A 14,780-nucleotide genomic window follows, 5' to 3' on the forward strand; every position below is an offset into this window, starting at 1 on the left:
AAAATACGTAACCGTTAACCACGTTTCAGTGCACAGTTCGGTGGCATTAGGTCCATTCCACATTGTTCTGCAGCCACTACCGCCTCCCATCCACAGAACTCCTTTCATCTGTAGAACCAAAACCCCACACCATTAAACAATGTTCCTTCCCCCTCCAGCCTCCAGAAATCGCCAACCTGCCTTCTGTCTCTTATTTATTTGACAACTCTTTTCGTAAGCTCTGAACCAGGCACCAAGAGAAACCATTCTCGTGTGAATGGAGTCTGTGCCCCATCTTCACCTACTGCGGGATGTTTTGTCCAGTCCCACAGATGGAGTCACTGATGTAACTGCACCTTACTGCTGCCACCTGCCACCGCCAGGGCTAAATGTGTAAGCAGGATGTAGACACTAAGAATGAGAGTGAAAACTGGGGTCCCCTGCCAATCCAGAGGGCTTCCCTAAGGATTAAGGACCAACGTCCCTGGAAAGGCTGTCATGGCCTCCAGACCCACTGGGGCTTACACCATTGTTGTGACCCTTAACCATCCTGTTTGCCCAACTCCTATTTGACAGCAGATTTTGCTACAGCATCAAGTCAAGACTTAGCATCAATGTCTCACCACAAAGCTCTCACACCCTTGCTCCAGCCCCCACCTACTAGCCAGGGTGGCTGATACCTGATGTCTACAAAGGGACACTGGCTCACTTCCAAGCAGCGGTCCCATCTGTGACCCTCATTACAAAATGACAAGGTGAAACCTGTGTTTTCATGCATAAGGAGATGGTTCTAAAGGAAAGAACATATTGCAAATCTGTAATTCATGCTGAACCCCATAGCATTTCAGTGTGCAGGAGATTCAGTTTATATATCCTTATACTTAACATTTGTATCCAATTTAATTTTAGGAGTACCAAGAGGACAGGAATGACCTTGTGATTTCAGAAACTGAGCTGAAACAAGTGGCTTACATTTTCAAATGCGACAAATCAACTCTCCAGATAAAAGGGAAAGTAAACTCCATTACCATTGGTAGGGCAGAACTATGGCTCTGCAATTGATACGATGAATTGTTTGGTGTAAACATGATATGTGTATTTAGTGGAGTTTGGTTTTCTTGTTTGTTTGTTTTTAGATAACTGTAAGAAGTTTGGCCTGGTGTTTGACAATGTGGTAGGCATTGTAGAAGTGATCAACTCCAGGGACATTCAAATCCAGGTAGGTGGCCCTTTCAGCCATCCTCTGACCTGGCCATGGCTTCTCACAGACCACCCATTCTGCTGGCCAAGAGGGGCCCTTGATTCTCTATGTTCACCCAAAAAACACCCTAAAAAGTTCCTATTCTCGTTCCCTCTAGATACATCTGTGTTATCCCTCCTCTGTGGGGCCCTATCTTATTTCTTAGACAGTATTACTTCCTCCTTTTCAGTCTCCTATAATACACCCCATTTGTGCTTGGATGACTTACTGGTTTACCATCTCTATTTCAAGTACAGCTAACTAATCTTACAGCCTCAGAAACTTGCATGGCACCCACACATACTTAGTGTCCAATAAGTGTTTGATGAGTGCGTGATTGGGATGAATCAATTAATACATGAGTGAAAGAAACTACTAAAAGATTCTCCTAGCATAACAGCACCATCCCAAAGGGGCCCTCCCCCTCCCCCAGGAAAAATTGGTCCTGGATAAAGAAGAAGAAAAGTTTGTCTAAAAAATCATCAGTGAAAGAATAAAGGAAAAAAACAACAACTGGGAAGTAGGATTGGAATTGAATTTGGAAAACATACGAAAGTCTATATTCCCTAAGTAATTTCGATTTAGCCAAATGGGATTTTACAATACACTAAGTTACCTTTGGCAGCTATTACTTCTATCTTTGATTACATGCTTTTCATATTATTAACTAGCCTTTACTACCTAATATTTTTAAATAATGCATGTTAAAATTGGAGTCTGGTTTTATAGCTTTTTCTCTTTTGCTTTACTGGGCTTTTCGTGATTGACACTTTTAATCAAGAGTACATTTGATTATACATTTAATGTTTTGCTGTCATTTAAGAAGTTGGTTTATTTGGTCTGTTTAATGGAAATAGTCCTCACGGGGCATCATGAGGCCTGGACAGTGGACTCAGCCCCAGCCTTCACCTTTGTGTGCATTTGGGCAATTCATTAAACACAGGTTAGCTGGATGGTTCTAAGGTCCTCTCCATTCCAAATTCTAAGCTCTCTTGCCACAGAATCTCTATGGATACATTTGTTTCTTACACATGAATATTCAATTTTAGTTTCATATATAGAGGGTACAAAAAGAAGGTATACACATTTTAAGAAAGGAATAAACTATTAAAATTGTACTACTCAATATACTTTGACAACATTTGTTATCTTGTATATTGTATCTTTTATCTCTTATAATGGCAGAATTCAAACCCGACTTGAGTATTACAATAGAAAAACTAGCCAGGCGCTGTGGTGGGCGCCTATAGTCCCAGCTACTTGGGAGGCTGAGGCAAGAGGATCACTTGAGCCAAAGAGTTTGAGGTTGCTGTGAGCTATGACACCATGGCATTCTATTCAAGGTACAGAGTGAGACTGTCTCAAAAAAAATTTTTTTAATACAGTTTATTCCTTTCTTAAAATGTTTATACATTTGTTGGCACCCTCTATATTTATGCTTCTATATGGATCCCCTTCTCCTTGGCCTTTCTGCCTCCACCTTTTCATAAATTCCACTCCTTGATAGAAGAACTTTTTTTTTTTTTTTTTTTTAGAGAGCCTCAAACTGTCCCCCTGGATAGAGTGCCGTGGCATTACAGCTCACAGCAACCTCCAACTCCTGGGCTCAAGCGAGTCTCCTGCCTCCGCCTCCCAAGTAGCTGGGACCACAGGCGCCCGCCACAACGCCCGGCCATCTTTTGGTTGCAGCCGTCATTGTTGTTTGGCGGGTCCGGGCTGGGGATTCGAACCCACCACCTTAGGTGTACGTGGCTGGCGCCTTAGCCGGTTGAACTATAGGCGCCGAGCCGATAGAAGAACTTTTAAAAGAAAACAACCAAGGAATTCCCACAGACATATACTTTATTATTCATTCTGTAAATGGAGAAACTTGACCATCTTCAGGGCACACTTTAGATTCTAATATGTGAGTTATTTGCCTAAGTCCACTAAGCATGTAACACATGCTCATTTATTTGTTCATACATTTGGGGTTGGTTTTTTTTTTTTTTTGAGACAGAGTCTCACTTTGTCACTCTTGGTAGAGTCCTGTGGTGTCACAGCTCACAGCAACCTCAAACTCTTGGGCTTAAGCGATTCTCTTGCCTCAGCCTCCCGAGTAGCTGGGACTGCAAGCACCTGCCAGGATACTCAGCTATTTTTAGAGATGGGGTCTCACTCTGGCTCAGGCTGTCCACCTGCCTCAGCCTCCCAAAGTGCTAGGATTCCAGGCGTGAGCCATCGCACCTGGCCGTTCATATATTTGTTGAACATACCTGACATGCCAGAAGCTATTCTTCATACTAAAAATAGCACTAAGCAAATGAGACAAAAATCCTTGCCCACATGAAGCTTATATTCTGACAATGTTATTGCACAATGCAATATTTCTGATCATCACATTCATCAGTTTACATTCCCAAAGTATCATGCATGGAAATGTTAAGGAAACCACTCATCAAGCCCAGTTCTTCAAGGATGGGTGTGACTCCTAGAAACCTAATAATGAATCCATACTTTCTCAAGGGCTATTTTGGATGGTGGGAGTTCCTATGTAAAGGTCCAGGCTTTCTCCCACTTCACATTAATTTTTTTAATTAAAAACAAGACTAGAAATAACAGTAAACTAATAACTACTTGAGCCTGGGAGTTTGAGACTAGTGTAGGGAACATAATGTGACCCCCCCCTTTAAAAAAAAAAAAAAGGAAAGAACAGTTTTATACTACAGTATTACATAAAGCATGATTTCATTTTTCTAAATGCACACACAAATACATAGATATATCATATCTAGACCATAGGTATATCTATAGCAGATAATCTTAGAAAATAATTAGAGAAAATATACTACGTTTTATAACTAAGTTAAGGGCATCTATCAAAATCCTACAGCAAAAGTCATACTTTACTTGAAACTTTAGAAGAGTTACCATCAACATTAGAAACAAGAGAATTCCTTCCATCATTGCTTCTGTTCAATAATGCATTAAAGCTTTTAACCTGTGTGATAAGATAGGAAAAATAATTGAGAAATAATTGAGAGCTATTAAGGTGAAAAAGGAAGAGACAAAAATCTCTTTATTTGCCAACAAAAAGATTGCCTTTGTATAAAATCCAAGAGATTCAACAAACTATAAAGCTAAAGAAACATGCAGCAGGATGTTTGGATTACATTTCTTTACACCACCAATAGGTTTGAGAAAATGTAATAGAAAATAAGATTAAAATAGCGACAAAACTGTAATGTACCTAGGGGAAAAAACTAAACAACAGAAGTGGGAGATATTCATAAAGAACTCAAAAGAGATGTAAATAAATGGACAGAAAGATGTCACTATCAACTGTTCCATTTATTTAATGAAATGTTACGTGAAATTCAGCTCAAAATCTCAAAAGGATTTCTAATGAAGAATGGCTTGCTGAAACAATTTGAAAAGATGAACCAGATGACGAGACATAAATACCTTATATTGAGTCACTGTAAAAGGTTCTACTGTTGTAGGTATACAGAAATAGACTAATGAAACAGACTAGCAAGCCCTGAAATAGATGGATACTTATGTGAAAATGTATCTTAGGACAGTTCCTTGACTATCCCCAAGGAAAAAAAATTCCTACTTCACATTATGCCTGAAAGTTAAGTCCTAATTATAAAAAGAAATACTTTTCAACTTGGAGAATAACATATAGAAGAAAAACTTTATGGCCTCAGTAGGAAAGAAATTAGAATCAAAAGCACAAATTATAGGGTGCCGCCTGTGGCTCAGTGGGTAGGGCACCAGCCCCATATACCAAGGGTGGCAGGTTCGAACCCAGTCCTGACCTAACTGTAACAAAAAATAGCCGAGCATTGTGGTGGGCACCTGTAGTCCCAGCTACTCAGGGGGATGCTGAGGCAAGAGAATTGCCTAAGCCAATGAGTTGGAGGTTGCTGTGAGCTATGATGCTACGGCACTCTACCCCAGGCGATAAAGTAAGACTCTGTCTCAAAAAAAAAAAAAAAGACACAAACTATAAAGAAAAGAACTGGTCAATCTAACCTCATTAAAATTAAAATCATGTGTTTAAAAGAAAATATCAGATACAAAATTAAAAGATAAGCCATGGATTGAAGAAAGACACTTGCAGTGCAGGTGAGCAAAAAGGATTTGTATCCAGAATATATGAAGAATGTAACACAAATTAATAAGAAAAAGATTAACAATCTAATACAAAAATGGGTGAAGAATAGTAAGGCAATTTAGAGAAGAAAAACTGAAGTGTTTGATAAGTATATAGGAAAATATGCATAACCTGCCTAACTGGTAGAAGTAGATATGTGAATTAATACCACAGTTAGATGCATCTCTTTTTTTTCCACAGTTAGATGTATCTTTTCACACTCATCCACTTTGCATTCAGACTGTCTTTCCTTTGCAAGTACTGAATTTTATGCATATGGGAACTGCAATTTGAAGACTACCTGCATATTAAAGGCTGATGCTGCAGAATTACTGAGGACGTGGAATAATAGGAACTCTGATACATCAGTGTTGGGAGAGGAAATCAGTTACGGTCACTGCAGAGGATATTGGCACCGTCTAATAAAATCACATCCATAGCCTATGACTGAGTAATTCTACTCTTAGGTACATACGCTAAAGAAGTGCAAATACAGGCCGGCTCCTGTGGCTCAAGCGGCTAAGGCGCCAACCACATACACCTGAGCTGGCAGGTTCGAATCTAGCCCCGGGCCCACCAAACAACAATGACAGCTGCAACCAAAAAATAGCCAGGTGTTGTGGTGGGCGCCTGTAGTCCCAGCTACTTGGGAGGCTGAGGCAGGAGAATCGCTTGAGCCCAGGAGTTGGAGGTGGCTGTGAGCTGTGATGCCACAGCACTCTACCCAGGGCGACAGCTTGAGCTCTGTCTCAAAAAAAAAAAAAAAAGTGTGAGTACATGTGCCAAGGAGACATGTAAAAATGTTTATTGTAGAATACTGTACTTTAGCTAAAATGAATGAACTACAGTTACATGTATAAAAATAGTTTAATCTCAAAACAACATTAAGCAATAAAGGCAAGTTATAGAATGGCAGGGACTGTATAATGTAAAGATTTAATATGCTTATGAGAGTTCAAGGTGGCCTCCAGGCACCTCATGTGATGGGCAGTCCCAGTGAATGATAAACACAAAATTCAGAGGAGTAGTTATATCCAGGCAGTGAAGCCAGGAGGTGACTGAGTGAAGGAGCTGGTAGATGGTATTGATGGAGTTTCACTATACTGTCAGATTTTAGGCCTTAAAAAAAATGCAAAGGGGCGGCACCTGTAGCTCAAAGGAGTAAGGCGCCGGCCCCATATGCCAGAGGTGGCAGGTTCAAACCCTGCTCTGGCCAAAAATTGGGAAAAAAAAAAAATGCAAAGAAGGCAAAATGCAATACTCCGTTAAAGCTGGTGGTGGACATAGATGTATTTATGTTTTTGTTATATTATTTTGTATATGTTTCTATATTTAAAATATATAAATTTTTAAGAATATAGACATGCATTATAAAAAATGTTCTCTGTTAGGATAAACCATGGTTACCTGGGCAGGAAGGATAGAAACTTGGCAGTATGGTTTAGAGACAAGAGATACTTTACTGAATGCTTTTCGAACTTTTGGATGTTCAAACCAAGTGAATATCATTGCCTAGGTAAAACACTTAATAAATTGTTTTAAAAGGACCTGGCTGGGTTCAGTGGCTCAGCCTATAATCCTTGCTCTTTAGAAGGCCAAAGCAGGAGGATTGCTTGAGCCCAGGAGCTCGAGACCAGCCTAGGTAACAGAGTGAGACCTTGTTTCTACAAAAAAATTTAAAGTTAGTTGAGCCTTGTGGCACATGCCTGTAAGTCCTAGCTATTTGGGAGGCTAAAACAGTGAGATCGCTTGAACACAGGAATTAGAGGCTGCCACTGCAATGAGGATCAACAACGGGAAGACTTCATCAAATAAATAAATAAATAAGCAAGCTAGCCAGCCTGGACACAACAGAACAGAAAGTACATTAGTGGATGCCTGGGGGTGGGGAGCGGGGACTGACTATAAATGGGCATTAAGGATATTTTTGAGCTGATGGAAATGTTCTAAAACTGGGTTGCAGTAATGATAGCATAATTCTGTAAATTTATCCAGTATCATTGGATTGTCCACTTAAAATGGGTAACTTTTATGTTTGCAGATTTTACCTCACTAACGCTATTAAAAGATTGAAAAGGGAAAAAAGGGGCCTACTCATTTGACCTAGTAATCCTATTTTTGGAAAACTATCCTAGGAAAATAGATAGTATAAATTATGGGGGAGAGAAGAGACTAATATAGATGATAGAAAGTTTTCAAATTTCATGGAGAAATAAATTCAAGAAAAACAATATTAATACAGAAAGATGTCTTAAATGCAAGAGTATTGGCCTGAGCACGGCCACATGTCACCTGCCATTCATCGGATGAGCTATTCTTTGGCCCAGCTCTCCTGATAAGAAACAATTTCTGTTCTCAAGGTGATCAGAGACTACCAAGCAAGGCGTGTTTATTATGTACTCTAACGTGGTACTGACCAAAATGCTTAACACGTAAGAGTTATTCTTAAAATAATTCTGCTACACGCACAGAGCATCCCTAATCCAAAAACCCCAAATACTCCCAAATCTAAAACTTTTTGAGCACCAGTATGACACCCCAAGGGAAAAATTCCACACCTGACGTCATGTACACAAACTTTGTTTCATGCACAAAATTGTTTCAAATGTCGTGTAAAATTACGTTCAGGCTGTGTGCATGAAATATATAGGACACGTAAGTGAATGTCATGTTTAGACATGGATACCATCCCCAAGATCTCTCATCGTGTGTGTGTAAATACGCCAACATTTAAAAACAGTCCTAAATCCTGAACACTTCTGGTCCCAAACGTTTCAGCTAAGGGATATTCAACCTGTATTGCCTTTTCAGATACATAGGCTACTTCAGCATTTTTAACCTAATGTAACAATACGTAACTATGAACAAGACATACCAGTAGAATGTGCTTGCCTCCTATGCTCTCACTCTGTCTCCTTGACAAATTCCCTAAGACTCACTAACAATTTACCCCTCTCCTTCACTAGGTTGGCTTTCTGCAGTTCTGGTCAGCATATAAATGCTCCTCATCATTATTAAAAAAAAAAAAAAATCTAAAAATTATCAAAACATCCCCTCATCTAGCCTTTAAATAAAAAAAAAAAAAAATAGAGGGCAGCACCTGTAGCTCGGTGGGTAGGGTGCCAGCCCCATATACCAAGGGTGGTGGGTTCAAACCCGGCCCCAGCCAAACTGCAACAAAAAATAGCCGGCATTGTGGTGGGTGCCTGTAGTCCCAGCTACTCGCGAGGCTGAGGCAAGAGAATCGCCTGGGCCCAGGAGTTGGAGATTGCTGTGAGCTGTGTGACGCCACCGCACTCTACTGAGGGTGATAAAGTAAGACTCTGTCTCTAGGAAAAAAAAAAAAAGAAGAAGAAATTACTAAAAGGTTACCGCTGACACATTCTTGAAATATAGACATATGTACAGTGTTATTCTATTTATGACAGAGCTCTGTGCTTACCTGACCTTGAACTACCTCTGCCTTTTTTTTTTTTTTAATTGAGGCTCAATTCCAGCTCAGTGTCCAGTTTCTATGGAGAGAGGGGAGAAAACAGAGAAGCATGGGGACCTGGCTAGACTCACCCCAAGGAATTCTTTACACCACTTGCACCATCAACAGGAGTTGTTCCTTTGGTTTGCAATCCAGCCTTTTCTTCAGGGTGAAAAAAGAGATGTCCTTATCACTTTAATTACCATTACAAGAAGGGAAATTATAGAGTTCTAATGTGGTCTTGGGGGGAACAGTCTGCCCTTATGGAGATCTTGCGGGGAGGAGGATGTCTGAGAACTAATTACTAGAAGAGAAATTTAAAACGGATCAGAATTTTTATAGCACTTAGATATTTATGAACAATACATAAGAATTGCCTCCTCTTGTATGTGGTCCTGTTTATATAATGAGTGTCCTGAGCCAAGCCCCCAGTTTTGGCTCCTGAAATGAATACATTTCAAAATACCTGGACAGGCATCTCATTTAAGCCTCAAATTCAACCAGTAAGATTTTTATCCAGCAAAGAACTTTTGAGAAAAAGAGTAGTAGTGTTTCTTACTTCTTAGTTAAGTTCAGGAAAAATCTACTCGGTTGTTACTCAAGAATCATTTTACTCGTAAATGCCAATATTAGTATTTGTTTTAATCCAAGTTTTGTAGAGATTTGTCAGAACTTAAATTTTGAGCAGATGAAAGCAAATACATCTTGTTTCGTTTATCATGAAATCAAATATATGTTTCAAATCCACTGGCAAGGTTGTGAGGCTTTTTCTGAACATCTAGCGGTTTCCAAATTAATCCTTTAAGTTTTGTCTCAGGAAAGAGACCCTGAGGTTTGAGAATGCCCTGTGTGGTCCTTTCACTCTGTCCCCAGATGACGCCTCTCCTGTTCAGCCTGGAGACTTTTGCCATTAACCAGCCTCCCCAGCTCTGACCCAGTGAATCCTTAGGCTTGGTTAAGCCTGAGCTAATGCCAAGAGGAACCTAGATCGTGCTCATTTGGGGGTACTGTGATTTCTCTTCCTGTGCTTTGGTCCCAGATTTTTTTTTTCTATTTTAGGTAATGGGGAGAGTGCCAACAATTTCCATTAATAAGACAGAAGGATGCCACATATACCTCAGTGAAGATGCATTAGACTGTGCGATTGTGAGCGCTAAGTCATCTGAAATGAATATACTTATCCCTCAGGATGGTGATTATGTAAGTACCTTTCAAAAGGCTGTCAACAACTTTTCTTGAGCCTTCGTTATTAACATTCTTAGAGATTGATTAATCAACTACCAACCTGTGAGCTTTATTTGTAGAGTAATTCACAGGCAGGAGAGGAATTCAGGGAGCTGTCTTCCACATCTCTTCCCTCCTTTTAGCTTCTTGACTGCTCACTCTTGGATTTGAGATTCTCAAGGCAATCTACGAATAATTGCCTTAGTGGGCTAGCTTTTAGCAAATAGCGTGCATCTGAGTTCCTACTGTGTAGGACTAAATATTTTCCTTTGCTCGGGTGGAGGTAAACAGGAAAGAGAGAGAGATGCTTTAGGGGAACAAAATGGGAGGCAGGAGAGAGGATAATAAGCAGACTTATTTGTGCAGGTGTACGTAAGTCAGAGGTTGTCAGGCTCAGTGTAAGAATAGGCTGGGAAGCTTCATGAAAATGCCAGCTCCCAAACCGGGCACCTGCAGGTTGGGTTCAGGAGGCTTGGTGTGAGACCTCAAAGAGTGGATTTTTAACATGCATCGTAGATGATTCTCATCGGCCCATCCTAGGGCCCTCTGAGAAACACTAGCCTAAGTGATTTTGCCACTGTTTATGTTCTTCAATTCCTCTCCTCAACAAAGCAGCTTCCAAAAGAAGGATGCACATATCCTACTCACACATTAAAAAGGGGGGTATAAATAAATACATTTTCTGAATCACGAAGTGTGGCGGATCCTCTCATTATTGCTACTGAGGAGGAAATAAATAGATAATTCCCTTGGAGTCTTACTGTGCAGGGAGCCGGTGAGCCAGCAAAGGGCTGGAGAAAATGTTAACTTAGCAGGCACACGTTTGGCAGAGGGCAGCTTGCCTGTGAGCTGGGGCCGATCGTCAGCGTCCACACAGCAGTTCACACGCAGGTTGATCTCCTTAGGCGACAGCAGGATGCTGCTGTGTTCTCCCTTTCTCATCAGTGAGTTCCTCAGCTCTGCCCAGCTACATACCATCTATTGCAGCCTAGAATTCATCATTTCAGTTTAAAAAAACAAAACTCTGCAAGCCTCAGGCTGTGCTTCACTACTAGGTGTCTGGATAGCCTGAGTGGAAAAGAATGCTTGTGCTTAGTAGAGGCCTTTCTCGAGCTCTCCACACACACACACACAAAAAAAACCCTACTGAAGAGCTACAGCCAAAACAGAACAGCTTCAGAGTGGGAGAGCCAGAAACTGGAGTGAGCCCAGCCATGGCAGCTGTTGAAGCAGAAGGCTCCGCTGCATGGCAGTGGGTCTGCTGAGGAGCGCACGGGGCTTGGATGGGTGCTCTGGACTGATGAAACCAGACCCTGGACATGGGACCCAGGCATCTGTAGTGGCTAAAGCTCCCAGGGTGATTCCAGCATGCAGCCAACATTGAGATCCAATGGCCTAAAGCATAGATCAAAACCTGAGCTTTTATGCTGAAAAAGCAAGGCCTCGCCTTTATAGATATCAGTCCTTGGCCCTCTTTGTGTGTTTTCAGTTGAAGGAGGCAGAGAACAGTCCAGAGGACTGGCCATGGGCATTGTGGTGTGGGAATGGATGGTGGGGATGCTTCATCCTGAAAGAGATCAGCCTTCCAGCGAAGACCCATCATCACATTGCTGTCACCTCTCTGCCAAGAGCAGATTTGGGGCAGCTGTCGTGCAGTTACTGTCACAGAGGTGCCTGCACTCTGGAGCACTCTCTACTTGGCCTGTTGCTTAAGAACAAACACTAATCCTCACTTTCTCATCAAGAAGAGCCCCAGAAGGGATACTGGCTACACGGACACATGCACATGAGGTTACTGAGACTGTAGCTTTCTTTGAAGATTTTTCACTCAAGGAGAATTTGCCACTTGTTATAGCAAGAGCCTTCTCTTTAAAATGAAGAGATCGCTTCTTTCCAAATAAACAGCTGGGGGCTGCATCTAGGAACATACTTCCTGTGTGTGTTGCACTGAAATACGACATCTCCTGAGCAGAGACGTCCTCAGGTCGTCAGCAGCATGGAGCTCAGCAAGCACCACATGGCCAGTACGCCCACAGAGGCTCTGGAAGCCAAGCCCAGGCTCCTCTGTGATCCTCTTCTGAAATAACTGGAGAGCCAATGTCTGGGAAAGGAGAGAGTTAGGACCACTTTTGTCTTGGTTCTTTACTCTCTGTTTTAATTCGTGCACGTGTATGTTTTCCCATGGGAAGAGTAGGGTGACATGGTGAAGGGGTAACCAATGTATATTCCACCCTAAGCCTGTTTTTATAATTTGTCAGAGTGGAGGGATAACTTTAGGGTAAAGCCTTTCTACTCTAGTTGCAGGGACTGGTGGAGTCGTGGCATCACCTGGGAGCATGTAGGAATGCAGATTCTCATTCCGTTCCTCAGACCTACTGAATCTGCATTTTAGGAAGATCGATGGTTGATTCATGTGCATGTAAAAGTCCGGCGGAGAGTAGTAAGAGAGACTGCCAAGCTTTGAATTCCGGCTGCGGTGCTTACCAGTGGGCCAGCTGCCTGACCTGTCAGGCCTCTGTTTCCCATAGTTGGCATCTCAGCGACACCAAGCTCATAGGGTTGTTGCGTGAGATGGGCTGAGTTCATCTATCTCCCGCACTAGAAGAATGCCTGGTTCTTAGTGAATGCTGGCTTTAGTGATGACACCGGAATGCAGTCACAGACCTGACACATGACAGATTTGAGTCTTCACGTGATGAAGACCTCTCCCTGATGCGACTTTGAGTTCGATTGAATTTCCTTGCCCACCATGTGGCACAAATCAGCCTCCCGCCTGATTGCAAAAGGAAAGCCTTAGTCTAAATAACTTTGTTCTTGCCTTTTTCCAGAGAGAATTTCCCGTTCCTGAACAGTTCAAGACAGCATGGGATGGATCCAAGTTGGTCACTGAACCTGCAGAAATTATGGCCTAACTCCCGAGAGATCCTGCCACCTCACCTGAATCCCTTCTATCAAACAAACAAAAAAGCAGCATTTAAGAGCTAGAAGTTGCAGTAGCACCTACTGCTTCCTTTAGTTTTGGCCTCCAGCAGTTCTGTGCCACAGGAGCGCCCTCGTTTCTGGCATGCTTTTGTGGGCATTTGAAGCATTTAACGTGTCTTCAGGATTTGCCTTTGTGTGTGATTTTAGTTCCACATGATGGCTTTGGAGTTTTACAGATTTAAAGGGGAAAAAAGAATCCTGTTACTCTCATATCATGAACACAGTACTGATAGGTAAAAATACTGCATGATTCGCTTTGACACTTATGTTTAATTGCTAGTTGAAAAATAAAACCTTTGAGAATCTAAGATGTACATTTTTATCTTCTAGAATAATTTCAATATGATGTAGTAGTAGTGTGCCCTGAAATATGTACAATATTTTTTCTTATTTTTACCACATGTTCACCTTCACTGGTGTGGATACACTGTCAGCATGAATACATATTTCAACTCACACTTTTAAAAAACATAAGAAAATTCCATGTTAAGGACCAAACTCGGTTTCTGGGTCCTTGGAAAAGCTATATTCTTTAGAGTTGCTAAAAACGGATTCTAATTGTTCATCTTAAGTATTTTCCCATCTTGTCATTTGAAAACCCTTACTTTTCTGGGTAAGAGATTCTTGCCCCACAAGGTTAATGGGAAGAAGCAGGGGGGGTTGCTATATAATACATGGGTACCTCGCAATTTTCTTCTAAGATCAAGCTCAATTTTTTTTTCCAACTTTAAACCTGTTAAATATCAGATGCCTTGTAGATTATGTCTTTAATGCTTTATTGTAGACTAATTTCTTCTTTTCCACCTGCCAGACTTGCTAACCAGTCTCAAAATAAACATGAAAAAGCCATAGGTGTATAACTCCTTCTAAAACCTAAGGAATTGTCTGTTGGTTTGGCTTGCTGCTCCTATTCTGTAGTCTTGACAGTACATGCTTTTTCAACATCAGAATAACTATGATATCCCTTTACATCTTTTCAGTACATAGTGCTGAAAAGTCTGCAACTTCTTGGATCACACTTAACGAATGATAGTCTAATGCTTGCGGACCCAATACAAGCATATATATTGTGCCTATTACAGCCTTTGGAATACATCATTTCCGTTTTTTAAATATCTTCTATATCCATATATAGTATTCAGATTATTAATGCTTATGTACCAAGGTTTTGCTATAAAAGTTTTGTCTGTATGAATGATGTTGTGGCTTTAGTAAATATCATTTTTCAACTGTAAACTTATTCTGAAGTAAAGTAAAATTTTAATTGTTTAGATACTCTGACGAATTCTGTGCGTCAAAATTATTTTTTCCCCATTTTGATTTGCTTCTGACTCGTATCTCAGATTTAAGAAAGACAGTTGAATCCCTTTGGTGGAAGGAGAGAATTTATCCAGCATGCCCTCGGCTTCCCTGATGAATGCCTTCTTCTTCAAGATAGCTATCACATAAAACCTTTTTTGCTGGAATGACTGTCAGTAAATTCCAGAATCCGGTTTTGTAAATCAAGCCCTCTTCACTGAGAAAATCCATCTCGTGGATTTCTGTTAATGTAAGCATCCCAGAAAACAAATAATTGTATAATATATTACATATACTATATATTATAAAGCCATGACAGTAAAAATAAATAACTTATAATAAATTTATAAATAAACTTCTAAAGAGGCTCGGTGCCTATAGCTCAACTGGCTAAGGCGCCAGCCACATACACCTAAGGTGGCGGGTTCGAATCCCCAGCCCGG

The 14,780-nt window shown here is 40.9% G+C and overlaps 1 protein-coding gene across 1 annotated transcript in view; it reads left to right on the forward strand.

Moving 5' to 3' along the window:
* The window catches only part of CAP2 (cyclase associated actin cytoskeleton regulatory protein 2), a 143,855-nt gene extending 130,763 nt beyond the window's left edge, over positions 1-13,092 (forward strand). Inside the window, exons 4-7 of the mRNA XM_012804238.1 lie at positions 889-1,012; positions 1,116-1,198; positions 9,892-10,032; positions 12,885-13,092. Of these exons, the coding sequence (XP_012659692.1) occupies positions 889-1,012; positions 1,116-1,198; positions 9,892-10,032; positions 12,885-12,968 (432 nt within the window). The 3' untranslated portion in view covers positions 12,969-13,092. The remainder of the gene's footprint in view (positions 1-888; positions 1,013-1,115; positions 1,199-9,891; positions 10,033-12,884) is intronic.
* Positions 13,093-14,780: the final 1,688 nt, after the last annotated feature.

Source organism: Otolemur garnettii, unplaced genomic scaffold (genome assembly GCF_000181295.1).
Source record: "Otolemur garnettii isolate 467f Iridium unplaced genomic scaffold, OtoGar3 scaffold00026, whole genome shotgun sequence".
Classification (NCBI taxonomy): Eukaryota; Metazoa; Chordata; class Mammalia; order Primates; family Galagidae; genus Otolemur; species Otolemur garnettii.